The 18,093-nt window shown below is 40.2% G+C and overlaps 1 protein-coding gene across 3 annotated transcripts in view; it reads left to right on the top strand.

The window, feature by feature from the left end:
• Positions 1-18,093, top strand: part of LOC107105607 (chromosome unknown open reading frame, human CXorf23) — a 53,030-nt gene that overhangs the window by 14,338 nt on the left and 20,599 nt on the right. For 2 of the 3 annotated variants that reach the window (XM_015405604.1, XM_015405606.1), the window contains exons 2-8: positions 6,694-6,775; positions 7,293-7,871; positions 8,205-8,870; positions 11,828-12,006; positions 12,526-12,634; positions 13,760-13,823; positions 16,383-16,501. In XM_015405604.1, the coding sequence (XP_015261090.1) occupies positions 6,735-6,775; positions 7,293-7,871; positions 8,205-8,870; positions 11,828-12,006; positions 12,526-12,634; positions 13,760-13,823; positions 16,383-16,501 (1,757 nt within the window). In that variant the 5' untranslated portion in view covers positions 6,694-6,734. Of the gene's footprint in view, positions 1-6,427; positions 6,458-6,693; positions 6,776-7,292; positions 7,872-8,204; positions 8,871-11,827; positions 12,007-12,525; positions 12,635-13,759; positions 13,824-16,382; positions 16,502-18,093 lie in introns of all 3 variants that reach the window. The other variant, XM_015405605.1, reaches the window with a different exon arrangement.

The raw sequence follows: 18,093 nt of genomic DNA, 5'->3' as shown, positions 1-18,093 counted from the left end.
GTTTTTTGAGGGGGAGGGGAGATGTTTTGCTATCTGATATATTAGAAACAGATATTGTTGTTCAAAAGATTATGAAGCATCCATAAATCTGTCATGGCCTGTTCTCAGTATTCTTTGTCAAACTCTTAAAAGCCTAAGATTCCATCATTTTCTAGCATCAGAAGAGAAGCAGACCTGAGAATGGGGAGATGCAAGTGCAAAGGTGCAGTTATGTAGATGGAGGTTTGCTCAGTCCCTAGCGACTCCCTTTGAATTCTGTGACAAAGTGAACTGACTGCAACCTAGGGATATAAATTATTAATCATTTCAGTGATAAGGATTTGTTTAATGTTTATATATTGCTGTTCAAACAAACCTGCCAAAATTATTTTGCAACCAAAACGTTTCTCCTTTTTGTATGCAGTCTTCAACGCTGCTAGTGTTTACTGCTTTGGCAATGCAATTATCTGAGGACTTCGTGACAGAGTCCTGATTTCTCTTTGCACTGTTTTGTACTCCAGTCAGTCCTTCTGTTTTGAGCTGTGGGGAAGTAAGGAGGGGGTGGCTGATCTGTTGCCAGGTGGCCTGACTTCATATCTGATCATGCTGTGTTTACATCTGGGTGGGCATGCCACAGAGATGCTGCCCAGCCCTGATGGCTGCTCCTCCCCCCTGTTCTGATAAAGTCCATTGCAAGAGTGCAACAGTTCCATAGTGTTCTGTCTGCTGAAAGAGTAGCAGTGGAACTTTTCCTCTCATTAGAATGCAGTCTGTTATAATAGGGAAGTTAAAGCATAGCGTTTCCCAAGATTTGGGAAACCATTATTTATTTATTTAGACTTTTATCCCTCTTTCCCTTGCACAGCAGGCTCAAGGCAGGTTACAACATTCTTAGGACATAGGTAAAGGTAAAGGTCCCTTTGCTCGAAAGCCAGTCGAATCCGACTCTAGGGTTGCGGTGCTCATCTCCGTTTCAAAGCCGAAGAGCCAGCGCTGTCCAAAGACGTTTCCGTGGTCATGTGGCCGGCATGACTAAACACCAAGGCGCACAGAACACTGTTACCTTCCCACCGAAGTGGTACCTATTTATCTACTTGCAATTTCTTGCTTTCGAACTGCTAGGTTGGCAGGAGCTGGAACTAGAGATGGGAGCTCACTCCATCAAGCAGCACCCGGGTCTCGAACTGCTGAACTACTGACCTTCCACAGCCTGCAGTTCAGCGTTTTAACCACTTGAGCCACCGCAGCTCCTCTTAGGACATACAAAGACTTAAAACATAATTGATTAAAAACAATTACAATACGGTATCAATACATACAATATAAATATGTAAAAACTCTTTAAGAGGGGCCAGCTAAACAATTTAATGAATTGCATGAACTAGCAAAGTTTTGTGCTTGCAGAACATGTGTTTTCTCCAATGCTGCTTTTACAATTAATCATTTAGGCACAAGACTGACACTGAGATGTTAACATGTTAATTTTTCTTAAGAAAAATTGGTAGCAGAGCTAATGATATAATTGTAGGCAAGATTGTGAGCTTGAATTTTTTTGTATTTTGTGTGTGCGTGTGCGCACATACCTGCCTGGAAGCCATGGCTGACTTCTGTTGACCCCTAGTGGGACTTGGACGTTTCAGAGAGGTGGCTAGCTATTGTCTTCCTCTGCATCATGACCCTGGTATTCCTTGGAGGTCTCCCATCCAACTACTTGCCAGGGTCACCCCAGTTTAGCTTCTGAGATCTGACAAGATCGGGCTTATCTGGGGTATTCAAGTCAGGGCAAGACACTGAGCTTGTTGATGCTCAGGAATGTTTTTTGAAGAGGCAGAAATTTTGAAGAGTATAGAAATTTGCAAGTGTATCCATGTTTAAACATTTAAGTGATAAGATTGTTAGTTAAAATGATTGCTTTTTAAAAGTGAAATTTCCATCCCTGCAACCAGATGGTCATCCGTGTGGGGGGCATTGCCTGTCATCCCAAATTACTGAACGGGGGATATATTCAGTCCTATCCCAGCGGTGCTCCTGTATGCATCCTTGTACTTTCTTCTATATTAATAAAAGGCTGGCATTCATATTTTCTAGTAAAATATAATGTACACTTAGAAATGTTGCCATATGTGCAAGAATTCTTGTATATGTCCAAGAGCTAAAGCTCACTGTCCCTTAAATACAAGCTTGAGCAGCATGATAAATTTGATAAGCATTTAAAACCACAGTATTTTAAAGGCTAATACCAATCAGAGTTTTATGTGTAGCCTCTTTCTGTGATGTTTTATGCATAGCTCTCTGTCCTGTGACAGCCATTTTGTTATGGCACCCACTTTCCTCTCTCAGAAGTGCCTGCAGTTCCAAAAAGGTTGTGGCCCCCTGGCTCTTCTGGGATTTGGCAAGGCGAGAACAGTCGCACCGGGAGGCTCTCCCGTGTCACGGCTGGATCGTCGGCTCTTCTAGAGGAGTTCAGGGGTTCCCAAACTCCAAGGAGCTCCCCAAAGAGGAGCGCATTGCAACGGGCTTCATTTGTACTCCCCTGCAAGTGGCAGCAAGCAGGCGAGAGCCCTAGATCGCCCCAAGTCAAGAGCTGTTTGAGAGCACCCATGTCAGACATGGGTGTGCAGCTGTGACTATCTGGGCAAAGGGGGGAAAGTTTTACACCTCATCCATACCATTGATGAAGAATAACACCGTGAGTACACTTAAACGCAACAACATCAGAGAATCACCTACCCATCAATAAGTCCCTTTAAAGTTTAACGAGACAAAGGGAGGGATGAAGAACTTTCCTTCCTCCCCTCTCCTTCCTCCTAAAAACAGCTAGGAAAAGATCTTAAAGCGACTTTCTCTTTTTAAAATGGTTTCTGGGGCAAAAAAGCAAAGAAAAGGCTATTGTCTGAGATTATAATATCATCCAATGAAATATAACATTTGAGAAAAATTGGTTTTATTTGACTTTGGGCTTGATTGAAGCAGTAACAAAATTATTATTTTTTTCTTGGAATTATAAGCAAAGCATTTGGAAATACATGAAGATCTTGTACAGGATTATAATTAACTCCACTCTAATGAGGGTTATTAGGAGCTGCGGTGGCGCAAGTGGTTAAGACACTGAACTGCAGGCTGTGGAAGGTCAGTAGTTCAGCAGTTCAAGACCCAAGTTGCTGCATGACGGAGTGAGCTCCCGTCTCTAGTTCCAGCTCCTGCCAACCTAGACGTTCGAAAGCAAGAAATTGCAAGTAGATAAATAGGTACCACTTCGGTGGGAAGGTAACAGCGTTCCGTGCACCTTGGTGTTTAGTCATGCTGGCCACATGACCACGGAAATGTCTTCGGACAGCGCTGGCTCTTCGGCTTTGAAACAGAGATGAGCACCGCAACCCTAGAGTCGGACTCAACTGGCTGTCGAGCAAGGGAACCTTTACCTTTTAATAAGGGCTATAACTAACTATACTTCTGTAAATGGATTACAAATACTTTATTGCTTGAAAGGAAAAAAGAAGAATGGGATCTTACTTCGAATTTATTATACGCCATATTTTCATAACCTATTCAAATAGCTCGCTGGGTTGTTAACATTAGTGCCTCATTAGCACTGCCTCGCGAAGTCTTTGATCCTGCTAGAACTCCGGGGTTATTGATCTCCGACTGCGCAAGCGTGCCTCTTTGCATCTGGTTGCCAAGTCCTGGCGTCTCCGATCCCTAGCCGGTCAACAGGTGGCGGAGAATCGGGTGTGCTGCTGGGGCCAGGCACTGCCTGATCAGTTCCAGGTGCAGGCTGTTCTGGAGGCTGGTGCTCATCCTTTCCGGTACTTAGGTTTGATAAAGACTCCCGTGCCTCCGATGGTGTTAAAGGCACGGAGTCCTCAGTTTCAGAGCTCCCAGGCACCGGGTCGGGGGCAGACATGACATCTAGCAATGTATTTCTCCATCAAATGATGCAGAATCAGGCATTGGTCCATTGTAGAACAACCACTTTTGAATCCTGCCTGTTCCTCCGCTAAGATGTTCTCCCTGTCCAACCAGTCCCATAGCTTCCAATACAGATGTCTGGCATATAACTTGCCTGCCACACTGAGCAAGCTGATTGGATAGTAGCTGAAAGGGTTGGATCTTACCCCTTTTTTATATATCGGGATGATAACAGCCACACCCAGTCACTAGGAATCTGAGCAGTTTGATCAATATAAGTAAAAAGAGTTGCTAAGACAGGTGCCCACCAGTTAATATCCGATTTAATCAGCTCTGGTGGGATCAGATGACTCCCGGGGGCCTTCCCCAGCTTTAGCTGGGCTACAAGCCTCTTAATTTCTGAGACCAAAACCGGGGGTCAGGAGGCCAAGACGCTAGGGTAGGCTCTGCAACATAAAGTCCAAATAAATGGGCCTCCCAGGTATTTGTGGAAATCTCACAGGAGCATTTCGAAACATCTGAATCGAAATCGCCAGAAACTAATTTCCAAAAGGGAGAGGACTCTTTAAGTTTGGTGGCCTGGTTAAGTTGAAGCTATGCTGTATTGAGTGCTTCTCTCTTTTTATTTTGGTTTTTTTGTATTGTTTTTAAGCAAGCAAATCAGGTGGGATTTTTGACAGGTTCGATAGCTTGTAGGTATCAAACTTAGCTGTTGTTTTTTAACTGTCAAATATTTGTGATCGAACCAAGGCTTTGAGAGGGATCTTACTTTCTAGTACTCTGGGGCAGTGTTGCTTTCAAAAAGCAGATCTGGCCATCCTTTAATAATTTCTGTGTAACATTCTAAAGTAACTTCAGAGTGAATACTCAGAGTCAGTGTGTTGCAAAGTTGATCCTATTGGAGCTGAGAAAGGCTTTCTATTATTTTCTACATTTTAAGACCATTTGATCATTTAATAGTTAGAAGTGTGTGATAACTACATCAGATTTCTCAGTTAAATGGACTGGAAGGTTTTGAAGCCTTTCTAAATGAATTGGTAAATGGTCACTATCTTGACGTGATCCAACTCTTAAACAGATTATACGGTCTACACAAGGCTAAAACATAGTCAGTAGTGCTGGCTCCTCTGGCTGACTAGAATGTATATTCACTGGGAGTATCTCCATTAACTGAACTATTCAATATAAACAGGTCTAACCTACTGACTGGTTTTGCTAAGCGGAACCCTTTCCACTTTGGTTTAACATCCTTAAACTGCCTAAGAAGTTAGGGGAGTGTGAAATCCTCAAAGGGGGGGGGGCTGCATTATGACTTAAGTAAAACGGACTCATTGGATTGGCCAGCTCTGGCATTGGAGTTGCCGTCTACCAAAACATGGGCATCTGGAAACTTTAAAAGAAGACTGACTAAATATAAAATATTCAAGAGAGTCCCAGTATTCACAGAGCTTAGGCTTATTATCTAAAGGAAGTATATTTAGGTATATGGTTTATACACACACACACACACACACACACACACACACACACACACACACACATATAACATCAACAACTAAGAAATGAAATCCCTGTTAAATATTAAAACTACGGCCTGTGCATGTTGTGCACTAAGGCCTGCTTCTAGGGATGTAACCTGAAGTCTTAAAATAGCCGATCCTCCCCTAGGTCTGCTTCCCTCCCCCGCATCTGAAACAGATAGTACACAGGTGGAGAACCCATCCACAGACAAAGGTGTTTGGGTCCAGGTCTCTTACAAGAAAACAATGTCAAACTGAGATAAGTATTCCAAAAAAGAGAGATCAGTTCTCTTGGATAGGCATCCAGCAATGTTCCAAGACAAAACTTGGATATTGCCATGGGACAGCAGCTGTCAGTCTGAATGGCTGATGGGGTTATCCTCTCTGTGTAAGGAGGGGACGACAGATTCATCCACAATCCATGATGAATCCTTTATGGGGGAATCAGATGGAGTCCCATAGAGCTGTTGGGTGGGCTCAGTTGTCATTTTCTGTGATCCCATTAGGGTAGACGCCTCGAGATCTGAGGGTGTGTTGAAAAGCAAGATTTCCTCCTCAAACTCCTCATAGGCGGAGAGGTTTGAGTGGCTCTGCGCATCCACAAAGGCCATAGATTCCTTTAAATCACTTAACCCAAGAGACTTTCCAATGGAAACTGTGTTTTTAAGTGCTATACTCGACGTCTTTAAGATCTCTTCCTCAGTGCTTGAAGGTGTTAGAGCTGAAACTTTAGTGGAGACTGCAGGATGAAATTGGATTGTTCTTAGGTGTTGTTTTGGTGTTCATTCTGATGCTATTATGATCTTGGAAAGTTGGTTTTCTGTTGATTGCCCCCTTGCAGGGTGTGGGTTGAGTGGCTCAGCCATTCCACAAAGCTTGTGAATGGAGTTTTTTAAATTGTCCAAAGTGGAGGCAATGTGTACTTGCTTGCCATGCAGAGACTCTTAGGTTTTAGATACACTAATAGACAGAGACATCTTGTTTTAATCATTAAAAATATCTACTCTTCCCTACTGTAGGCTTCTGACATCAGTTAAGGCCCTTTTGAAGTAAGTTCTTAGCATGGCTTTATATTCTGTGTTAACTGTTTTTACTGTGTTAATGCTTTTTGAATGTTGTTATGATTACAGTTGTATTGTGAGCCTTGCTTTTTTCTAAAGTTAGTGTTATAAATTAAAAATACTCTGGAATTATTTAAACTAACTGGTCATTTGTAAAAAAAAATGTCAGTATTTTCAGTTGTAACAGGTTTCAATTAGTGAACAATTATTTATGTTTCTTATAGATTCATACGTTCAAGAAATTAATTGACAAGCATATGAAAAGATGGTTAGATCAAGATCAAGATCACCGAGATGGAAACGAAGGTAAATGCTTAAATATCATGTAGGTGTCAGTTAATTTGCTAGCAAGAGAACACTAAGTGATGTTGTAAGAAGAGAACTTATGAACTGTAAATACGATTAGTTAACTGCTTTGAAAGTGCTAATCACTGATGTGGATGAACAAGGGGTGATGGATACTCAGGGAAGCCTTGTTAGTTCAACACAAAACAGTCTCCTGCTGTGTTTGTGGTATAATAGATTACCACTTTTATGTATACAATCTTCAGAAGCCTCCTATATGGGTGATGAGAGAATGTATATGCAGGGACCTAGTTCTGTATTGAGAATGCTTCTCGCTGCTTCAGGGCATGTGATTTTTAAAAATTATCTGTAGGCTTTTTAAAAATTGTCTGCATCTCCAACTGACCAAGTACAGTAAACTACTATTGGCAACTAGAGGAAGAGGTTCTAAACATAGTTTGCATGAAGCATCAAACTTGCAGACAGAATTTATATTGCAGCACTTAACATTGAAATTATATTTCTCTGTATATTGTAGGTCTCTATCACCTGCCTTCAGGAATCAGGAACACAACAGACAAAGGCACAATCATTTTACTTATGACTGTGAATACAAGGGTTATCGGAAAGATCCAAAGAAGCCTATGCCATGGAGAATGGAAGATGGGAAACATGGACAAGTCAATTCTAGATACATGCCACATGAAACTAACCACCACCGAGCTTATGAGAGCCGGTCACATTCACTGACTCTGAAAAGAATTCCTTCAGAAGATATACATAGTCATAAACCTTGTAGAACACATTTACCAGAATGGAATGAAAATAGCAGAAGATGCCAGTTTACTTCTAGATATTCAGAAATGTCTCACAAAGAGCATAATCAACCCTTTTATCCTTCCAAAGTACGAGAAAGAGAAATGCATAAAGATACTCGAGCTGCTGGAAGCACAAAAGGAATGGCAGCTTTTCATAGACCATTAGGTACTTCGTGTAAGTTTGAAAGGAAATGGAATGAAAATGATTTAAGGCACCAGCAGTTACAAGAAGACAAGTATACTCAATCACCTCGAAGATTTTCTGGTGAATATATGCCAAGGAGTTCTTTGCAGAAGAGGTAGAGAAATTGCCCCGTTTTTAAAATTATTTTTGTGCTGGAAAGTCCATTGCCCATATATTAGAAGATTTCTACTCTGAAAGGCATTTTTCCTAACATAATAAAACATAGTTTAATTGTGGGCTGCTGGTGGTAGAGGAGTATTTTATCTTTTAAAGTAATCCTGTTGGTGGTTAGCATATGAGAGGATCATAATTTCCCTCCTCTTTGTTGGCTTGAGGGATCAAGGGGTGACACATTCTACATAAAAAACCTGTGTTTACCAGCATTCTGCATACGTAAGTTCTCATTTTCTTCCTTACTGCAAGTATAAATCACTTTATGTCAACACAGGTATCCTGAAGATCGTGAATACGGGGAATATGGGCATACATCTAAAAAGGCTAAAGAAATGGAGAAATATGATGACAGAGAAATAGCAAGCAATTCGAAATGGAAGCAAGATCATTCCTCTTCACCCATCCAAGAGAAGGGAGGGCCAAGAAAACTTGGTCTTCAGTCTCATCGGCCTGCTGAAAAGGAGTACAATGACAATTGTAAAACAAAGCTGACATATGATTACAGCCACAAGCGTCATAGACGTCCAGAGGGAGGAAAATATGTTTCTGATGACAGAGAAGAAAAGCATGTCAAGTTGGAAGACACAAAATATAACTATCCTAAAGCGGCTTGGGATAGCAAATATTCAGATCACTATAACAATGAAAGAATGAGCCATACAGAAGAGCCTCGTACTGAAGCACCTGTTAAATATTTTTCAGAGAAGGGGTGCAATTCCTGTGCTAAATCTTACAAAAGTAATGCTGGTCTAATTCCCTTTGATCAAAAAGCAAAGGAAAAAATAAAGAAGGAAGGGGATGTTAGGGGGCAAATAGATTTTTCCAGTAGTCATCAGCGTGACACCTGTCACAAAGTTTCAGATGTGACAGTTTCAGATGTCCACACTAAGAAGGAAAGGCTCACAGTCAAAGTGGATATGAAGAAAATAAATAAATACAGGTATTGTATCCTTCAGCTTTCATAATGCTTCACTCTTTCATGTTTAAGAGTTTATTAAAGATGTTAAGTCTCTGGTAAAAAAAAGCTGCAGTATAGTGGAGTTTAGCAGCCAGGATCTTAAGGAATGTGTACTCTGTGACATTTGTACGCTGGGCCTTTATATACTGCATCCTTCATGCTGCATCCCTTTGTGTCCTCTGAAAGACATTTCCAGGGAGTTTGGAAATCCTCTTAACAGCAGCATTCAATGTGATTCAAAGGATACAGCTGGAATAGAGGCTCACTCATCCACTCCATCTGCATTTTTCTTCTTAAAATGCAAGGAAGTCAATAGAAAGCATTTATTAATACTTCCCAGGAAGAGACAAAAAGAAATAGGTACCTTAATGTCTCTTAAAAGTTACTTGTTAGCCCTTACTTCATCTAGAGTGGTTTACTCTGGATAAGACTCTGTAAATGACATTTAGAGCCTGTTTATATATGCAGGTAATAAAGCTGAACTGTACCACTTCAGTCTGTGAGACAGAGTGGGTTGGGTAGGGAAGAGGTTGCTTGTTTGAATATTTCTTCCTATAAACCAAACTAGCTCTTCAGGGAGAAAGAGTTTAGCCTAGAGTCCTCCTTTTGAGATGCTTTTTTAGTGTGTAGGACAAGGGTATCTGTTTATGTTGAGGTGATCAGATTCCCCCACCTGTAGCAGCCATTATCTGGAAGAAGATTTTCGATTTTATCCTACTAATTGTATAAATTGGCCCTCAGATTGAATATATCAGGATTTCCGCATACAGGGAGAAATCTACTTAGGTATAAAACTGAGCCTGGCAATAGATTTTGAAGGCCTTGCAAGCATTCAAACCTTCTAAAATTGCAGAGCCGAAAAAACTGTCATGAATGAGCAAGCAGAGTTTATGTTGATATGGAAAGGAGCAATCCATAGTGTAGGTCAAGTACATGTAGGGGATGATTTGGAGCTCAAAGTGCAGGAAAGTGGACTCAATGAGGTTTAGACAGCCCCAAAATAACAGGGATCTACAGGTAGTTAATACTGTTCCTCACCATCTGGAATTGGTCTTTGACCAAGTTAGGAGGACCCCAGAGTTATAATAGTATGATACAGCCCTGACTGGTTAACAGAGATCTATCCTTGGTATGTCAGGTTCAACTTCAGTGAGTACCAGCACCTAACCTGTAGTTTGAGTACATTGAAATACTGCTTGGCATAGTCAATCTGAATTCAAAATCCTGTTTTGTTACAAAATAGTTAAAAAGCCCAGTAGCACCTTTAAGACTAACAAGCTTTATTGTAACATAAGCTTTCGAGAAACACAGCTCTCTTCGTTGGATGCATCCGATGAAGAGAGCTGTGTTTCTCAAAAGCTTATGCTACCATAAAGTTTGTTAGTCTTAAAGGTGCTACTGGGCTTTTTAACTATTTTGCAGCAACAGACTAACACGGCTAACTTCTCTGCATCTATGTTTTGTTACAAACTCTCTTGGTGGCTTCCAATAAGACAGGACCTGCATAAACAAAAAGTTATAGTTTTTATTTTTAAAATTAAAAAAATGTATTTCATCTTCTATTCTTGAGGGTGGCCTAAGACCGCTTAAATGAGACCTGTGCTTAGAAGCGCATGAACAATAAACACTATAAAATTGAAATAAATTTAAAACAGCACACAAGTCGGATCTTCATAAAACTAAACATCCAAACATTACTCAATAAGACACTGCACTATAATCTCCTTTGAAGGCCCTCTTGAACAAGACTGTTCTTCAGAATTTCCTGACGGCCTACTAAGTTTCGAAGGGGAGCCGTGCTGGTCTGCAGTAGAACAGCTAGATTCAAGTCCATTAGCACCTTAGAGAACAACCATATTTTCAGGGCATAAGCTTTTGAGAGTCTTGTATCCCAAAATCTTCTTGGTCTCTAAAGTGCTACTGGACTTGAATCTAGCCAACAAAGTTATTGATGATCTGACATCTTCTAGAAAGCTATTCCAAAGAACTTGTTCTAAAGAAGTTCAGAGAACTGTTTCTAAAGCAGATTCACAGCTCTAAAAGATTGACCAATCAATACGAATTGTATATCATGTCTTTTGGTGAAGTTTCCTTTAGCATCTATATATGTTTAACTTGGGGTTTCTACACTCTTAGACTGTATTGTAATACCACATGCATCAATTGATGGGTTGAACAATATTACTTGGATGTTAAAGGATATATGTGGGGGTTACCGTTTTTCACTGCAAAATGGTGGTGTAGGGACCTAAAAAACTCACTGATAGTACTTTGCAATCACATGTACACCCTTTTGGGAGCAGTCTTTGAACACTTATCAGCTGCAAATAGGAATCCTGATAATCTACAGCACCAGTGTAGCTTTGTTTTCAAATGAATCTTGTTTTGCCAAGGAACTGCAGTGGTATAAGCCCAACCAAGCAAACTTGATTATATTACTGTTTCTAACCAGAACAAGACTTATTTGAAAATAGAAATTGATACCCAATTAGTAGGCAACTTTGCAAAAGAAGTTCAAACCACCAAGAAACGGGACAGGGAACTTCATTCCCTGGAAGCGTTTGCCTCTTTATCCACAAACTGTTGTGGATGTGGGGAAGCGTTTGCCTCTTTATCCACAAACTGTTGTGGATGTGGGGAAGTAGGGAGGGTTGTGGGAGGAGGAAGAATGCGAAAAACATTTACAAGAAGCACCTGCACTTTTGGTTCCCCCCAATTTTGAGTTTGCCATAATTTGCCATTGCTATTTTTATATCCATGTGTATGAATAAAGCACTGTGAAGTTCACTATATATCAAAAGTGAAATTTAACTTCCCTTCATTTAATTTTGGCTTATTCTTAGTTCTGCTTTTCTCTTATTTAATCTTTTAAATGTATTGTTAGTATGTTGATTTTTTAAAAAATGAATATTTTCTAAACATGTGCAAATTTGTTCCAGAGCTGCTTCTAGCCATACCATGGAAAGGCAGATGTCGTGTGATCTAGTAGCTGTGGGTAGAAAAACTGAAAATTTCCATCCGGTATTTGAACATATAAAATCTGTGACACAGAAGGTAGAACATAATCCATCAAATGAATTTGCTCAGGAAATCATCACAATTATCCATCACGTTAAAGGTGGTTACAGTATGTTGGAGATGCAAATTATATGTAGTCTAATTAAGTTAGTATAGTCTTTATTATTCTGGATCGCCCAAGATGTGAAACATCATGCAGACTGCACAGAGCTTTGGGAGAATAGTTTTAAGGAGCAATAGATGTTTAATATTGGTGGCATGATTTAGAAGGAAATCTAATCGTTTACAAAGAGGCATCCAGGAAAAGTTATTTCTCTGCCTCTTGGGTAGAGAATGATTGAATTTAGAATTGAAGTACTGGGAAAGACAGTGTAGAACAGTTGTATTGAAATGGGACTCTAGGTAATCCTGTTGCTTTGGGGTGGTTAACAAATGAATGTAGGAATCTTTGTAAGTCATATATACTTAGAATAGTAACATTCTATGTGCCACGAACATAATTTTTATTCTGTATGAGTAAGCACATAAATAACTTTAAAAACATTCTTCAATATACTATCAACTGTGAAACTGCAGCAAGGGCTAGCTAAAAACATCTTCATTTATCTTCTTTTTACAGCAAACTATTTTAAGTCTTCTGACTTGACTTTACATGAACGCTTCTCAAAAATACAAGATAAGCCAGGTACAAAAGAAGTGAAAAGACACTCAGATCCAGAAATCCACAGGTAAAAGCTGTTATATTTAGAGAAGGCTACACAGTTTAAGATACAAAATCTTGAAAATATAATACTTTTTTACTTTATCTGGGTTTAATGTACTCCTTGTTACCAGATCCAGGTTTAACTAGTTCCTAAATAGATTGTGCTCTTAAGTAACATCCTAATCCTGTGGAAGTTGACTCAGAAGTAAATGTCACTGTGTTTCATGGGATTTATTTCCAGATAAGCTTCCATCAGATTGGGGAGATTCAATCTTTAGCTGCAGTCTGCTTTAATAAGGAATACTCACCTCAAGATGATCTCTTTCTTCTGTGCTTTTCCCCACTCATTATGAAAGGCAGTCCTGTTTTCTTCTCTTGTCCTCCCAATTTGTAGCCTGCTAGAAATTTTGCTGCATTCCATAAAAATGTTAATCCGACAACTACCAATATTCAATATGATATTTAATTAAAGGAAAATTAAATTGGGGTCAAATACATAAAACTTAGAATGGGAGGTGGTTGGGTTCCTGCCCACCAAGCATGCTTATCTTATTGCATGGCATCCTCAAATTAGACATAATTCTTATGAGGGGCCCTATTTTCATACAGTCCAGCATGTGTAAACACAAGCCATTCCTGATTTTTTCGAGCATTGACTACACATTTCAGGCCTATGCATTTTGGACCATAAAAACATAGCTTGGGTGATCAAAAGGGGACAGAGAATTGTCTAGCTAATAGGTATGTAAGCCAGAAGACCTGTTCTTTTTCATCTGCTTAAGATGCCATTCTTTGTTGTACCATCCTTCACCTTTGCCCTAAACTATATATTTGTGCATGCATGTATATGTGCAAGAAATTCTGCAAGAAATTGCAGAAGGATAAATAGGTACCGCTTCGGTGGGAAGGTAACAGCATTCCATGTACCTTGGTGTTTAGTCATGCCGGCCACATGACCACGGAAAAGTCTTCGGACAGCGCTGGCTCTTCGGCTTGGAAACTGAGATGAGCACTGCCTCCTAGAGTCGGATTCAACTGGCTTTCAAGCAAGGGAAACCTTTACCTTTTTATGTGCGATTCAATGTCTGTTGAATATTTTCCTGTCTCCATTGGTCCTCTAACTTTTGTTGAATTGTGCTCATTCCATCAGGAGAATTGATATGTCTTTGGCAGAACTTCAGAAAAAACGAAGTGTTCCATGTGAATCTGGACAGGTATGTAGATTTTTCTTAATGTATTTTCAGGCATGTTGACAATTAAATGTCACTTTTGTAAGCAATCTACACTGTTTGCATTTGTCCAAAATGTATAGGCTTGCTGTACTGAAATAATTTTAACAAAGAGCCGGTTTGGTGTAGTGGTTAAGAGTTGGAGGACTATAATCTGGAGAACCAGGTTTGATTCCCCACTCCTCAACATGCAGCCAGTTGGGTGACCTTGGGTAAGGCACAGTTCTCTCAGCTGTTCTCTCAAGAACAGTTCTTTCAGAGCTCTCTCAGCCCCACCTACCTCACAGGGTGTCTGTTTGTAAGGATCTACGGAAAGGCCTCTCAGGAAAAAGGGACATAGCTTGCTTCTTATGAACCTGAAACATTGGTTCAGGCTTCAGGCCTGGGAAAGATCAGGCCGTTAAACTTGCAAAAGCTGTTTTGCTAAAAAGACCCACAAGAGTTTTCGCTGATTCATGCTGCTAATACCAGATGTTTTATTGGCAGAACAATTGTTTTGAGCTTGAGCTTGTTTAAGTAAATAATTACTGAACTAAATATATACAACAAAGATGGGAGGAGGCTGAGAGAGGGGACATTACTATCCTGCAAAAGACAATAATTTAATCTTTTCACTCACATTTCACTTACATTTATATATATACCTATATCACTAGACTATGCACATCTCATGTTATACATATAGTTAACTGTAGGAATAGAGTTTATGGGAGTTTTAGCTATGGTCAGAGAAGTAAGGTGTTTTCCAGAATCAAGGACGGACATTAGAACTAAATAGGTCCAAATTAGGAAGTTTAGTACAAGAAACCTTATGTAAGGACATCGCACAAGGGTCAAGATGACCCAACGAAAAAGGGGAACTCCAAATATGGGAAGCCACAGGAAGAACAAACTAGCAAAAACAACTATTTTGGTTAAAGGACAGATGAGATAATATGAAACCCAACTGATTGGAAGACAATCTAAAGGTCAGAGTTTCTGATTGGCCAACAGGGAAATAGAATAGGCGAGGAGGAAAAACATAAAAGGAGAAAAGTGGGCAACGTGAAGGTGGGACAGAGAGAGATAGGAGTACGCTCCCATCTCCTTGTTCCAACTTTTTGTCTCCATAGGAACCCAGAGGGTGGTTATCTTATTCGTATTTACAAGTGCCTCAAAGAGGGGTGAGATATTGTTATTGTTGCACCGAATGATGCTTATAGCCTATCTGGCTAAGATTGTAACAAACAATTAGGGAACTATGCAAAATGTAATTTCTTGAAACAACTGAGGATGGAAAGCTGCTATTTGAAGCTATGTTTAAATAAAATTCATAAATTTGCAGAAATATCTGGTCTTTTCCTTGTCCGAAACAAGTCCATTCACAGACACAGAGCATAACCAAAAAGATCCTGCTCGCTAGCCAAGTGGCATAGCTAAATAGCTAACAGAAATGGTGGAGAATGCGGGCAGTTATTGCTCTGTAAAGACTTGAACTCGGCAATAGGAAACGCCAGATTTTAAATTGTTTATTATAGCATTAAGTTGTTTTAAAGAATATCTCAAAATGGGGAATAAGACTTCCAGGCAGCTGACAGAAAAGAAATTAGCAAAGCGATTTAAAATAACAAAATGTACGCAAATAGGCAAAAAAGATGAGGAAAAAGCAGATCCATTGCAATGTTGGGTAGAGTCTAAAGGAACTGTCGGCTTATTACAGGCAGATATTTTTCAGGGCAGTAATCCAACAGAAGATGTTTAAGCAGATAAAAAAGATAAACATCTACGATGTTTAAGCAGATAAAGCTTACAAGAAATAAGGGGCAGATAGAAAAGGCAGGCCACTGGATATTGTGGCTGCTTGGAAAGAAGCAGAAAACCATGCTGTTTGGAATGCACAACTAAAATAGAGAATTTAGAATCTCAGATTGATAGGTTACGGGAGAAGGAGAGTTTACGAAAGACCCAATATTTGGACAGTGTTTCGCAAAATTTACAGAATTCATCTGCACTTCACCAATTATTAGAGGAATGCAATTCGTGGAAGGATCAGGCCTGCCAGGCGGAACATAAATTGTTAATTTTGCAGAACGAGTTATCAGACGCCCAGTCCGCTATTAGGGCTGTCACTGAATACACAAAAACAGAGCAGGATAGTAAACAAAATCACTCTCAATGCCAGAACAAAATCCAGAAGCTAAAAGAAGCGTTAAGTGTTAAGAAAGGAGTTGTAGCTGCGTTTACACAGAGCGTAACCAAAAAGATCCCGCTCGCTAGCCAAGTGGCTTAGCTAAATAGCTAACATGTTGAGGGGAGAGGAAGGGAAAGACATTGTAAGCCGGTCTGAGACTCTGAGTGAAGGGTGGGGTATAAGTCTAACTCTTCTTCTAATTCTAAAACATTACAGTTGTTGCTTTGGCAGGAAATGGAATAGCTGATGTTGCTAAACTTTCAAGATCTATTTGCTTTATTTCGTATGTTTCTGGATTTATTGTAATACTGTTATTCATGCAGGGACAAAAGGGAAATCAAAAGTACTGGTCAGTATTTCATTTATTTTTGTAGAGTATTGTGAGAGTTCTAGAAGATCCAAATGACCTAAGACATGACATAGAGAGGAGAAGGAAAGAGAGACTACAGAGTGAAGACGAAAACACATTTTATGTTGATGGAGTATCAGGAAGGTAGGTATGAAGAGAATAGTTGGGTTCAAATATAATGGCTGAACTTCTGTTGTCTTATTATCTTTCATTTGTATGGCATATTATACATCAGCAAAAAGGAAAGAAACTACAAAGTTAAGATCTCTACGAAGTGTAAACAAAAAATAATAAATGATAATGACCACACAAATATGTGTATATATTTATGTGACAAACACAAATATTTAAAAGTGTGTATTTGAAGGTTACATAAATCTGAAGATTGCGTAAGTTGCTTAAGTTGAAAAAAGACGATGGCGTGTCGACGGGAGGACGCTCAGAGCTCTGAGCCGCCCGTCCCACCTTTGCCTTTGTTTGAGCCTCCCGAATTGCGGCAGCGCTCGACCAGCCCCCCGGGGGTGGGGGCTGGAGCAGGGGACGCTTTTCTGGCCCCTCCCGCGGTCGGCAACGTGGGGGGGGTGACCGGGACTGTCCCGACGCCGGGTGAGGGATCGGGAAAGGAACATGGCCGCCATGTTCCCAGAGACGCTGCCACCCGTTTTTAAATTACATGGACTGCTATTAACAAATTAAAGCGAATGGAAACAACACAGAGGAGTAAGAGCAATTGGGACTGAAAAAAGGAAAAGAATTGGAGCTGTTTGAAAGGCTTGGAAAGTGATTAAAGACCCCCCAACATTGACGCCCAAGTAGGTAATGTAAAGCGGCCGGGGAGAGACCCAGGACGTGGCGGTAAAGGGATTCTTCGAGAGGGGTAGAACCACGAAGATTGGGTGCTGCGGTTTTCCTTTATTTGGCAATGAAATGAAGAAGGGGCAAAAGACATTGTAAAAAAAGAAAGAAACTTTTCTTTGGCGGTGACGGGAGACTGAAAGGACCGAGAAGGAGAGTATAGGAAGAAACGAGGAGAAAATGGATGGAAATCGGGAAGCTGGGGAGATAGATATGGAGCAGTTTATTCGAGCAATCAAAGAGGCGGCAAAGAGAGGCTGTGATGAAGCGTGCCGGGAGATAAAGAAGAAATACAATGTGCAGGTGGAGATAGAAGGGACGGAGAAACAGGGACTAAAGTTTGAGAAGGAGTCGCAGGAAGTGGATATGATAGAGAACAAAGAATGTGTGGAGGAAAAAAAATTGAGTGTCTATGTGGAGGCGAGAGAGTTCAGACACGTGGACATGTTGAAACCAAGAGTATACTCGAGAGACTGTATGGCTTTGAAAGATCTGTCTAGCGAAGTAGCAGGAATTAAAAGAGAGAGGTCTGAACTCAAAGAAGGACTGTTCAAAGAAAATAGGCAGTGTTTTAAAAAGGGACGAGAAAGAGACAATAAGATCAAAAGAAAGAAGCGACGAGCATGGAAGTTTAAAATGGGCAGTGGAATTTGGAGACTGGAAGGTTCGAAAGATAGAAGAAAGAGGCATGGAGGTCAAGCAGTCTGTAAGGAACGTAGACATGTGGACAGTTTGAAACAAAAAGAGAAACTGCAAATGATTAGGAGAAAATTGAAGAGATATGAAAAAGGGTTATAGTGTTGTTTGTCGATCTGGATTTATATTGGAAAATTGACCTGAAATTCACTGATTTAAGATGTAATTATTTGTGCATTGAACCT

This window comes from Gekko japonicus, unplaced genomic scaffold (genome assembly GCF_001447785.1).
Source record: "Gekko japonicus isolate JY-2015 unplaced genomic scaffold, Gekko_japonicus_V1.1 scaffold3280, whole genome shotgun sequence".
NCBI classification, from domain to species: domain Eukaryota; kingdom Metazoa; phylum Chordata; class Lepidosauria; order Squamata; family Gekkonidae; genus Gekko; species Gekko japonicus.
This window is presented reverse-complemented; position numbering and strand designations above follow the sequence as displayed.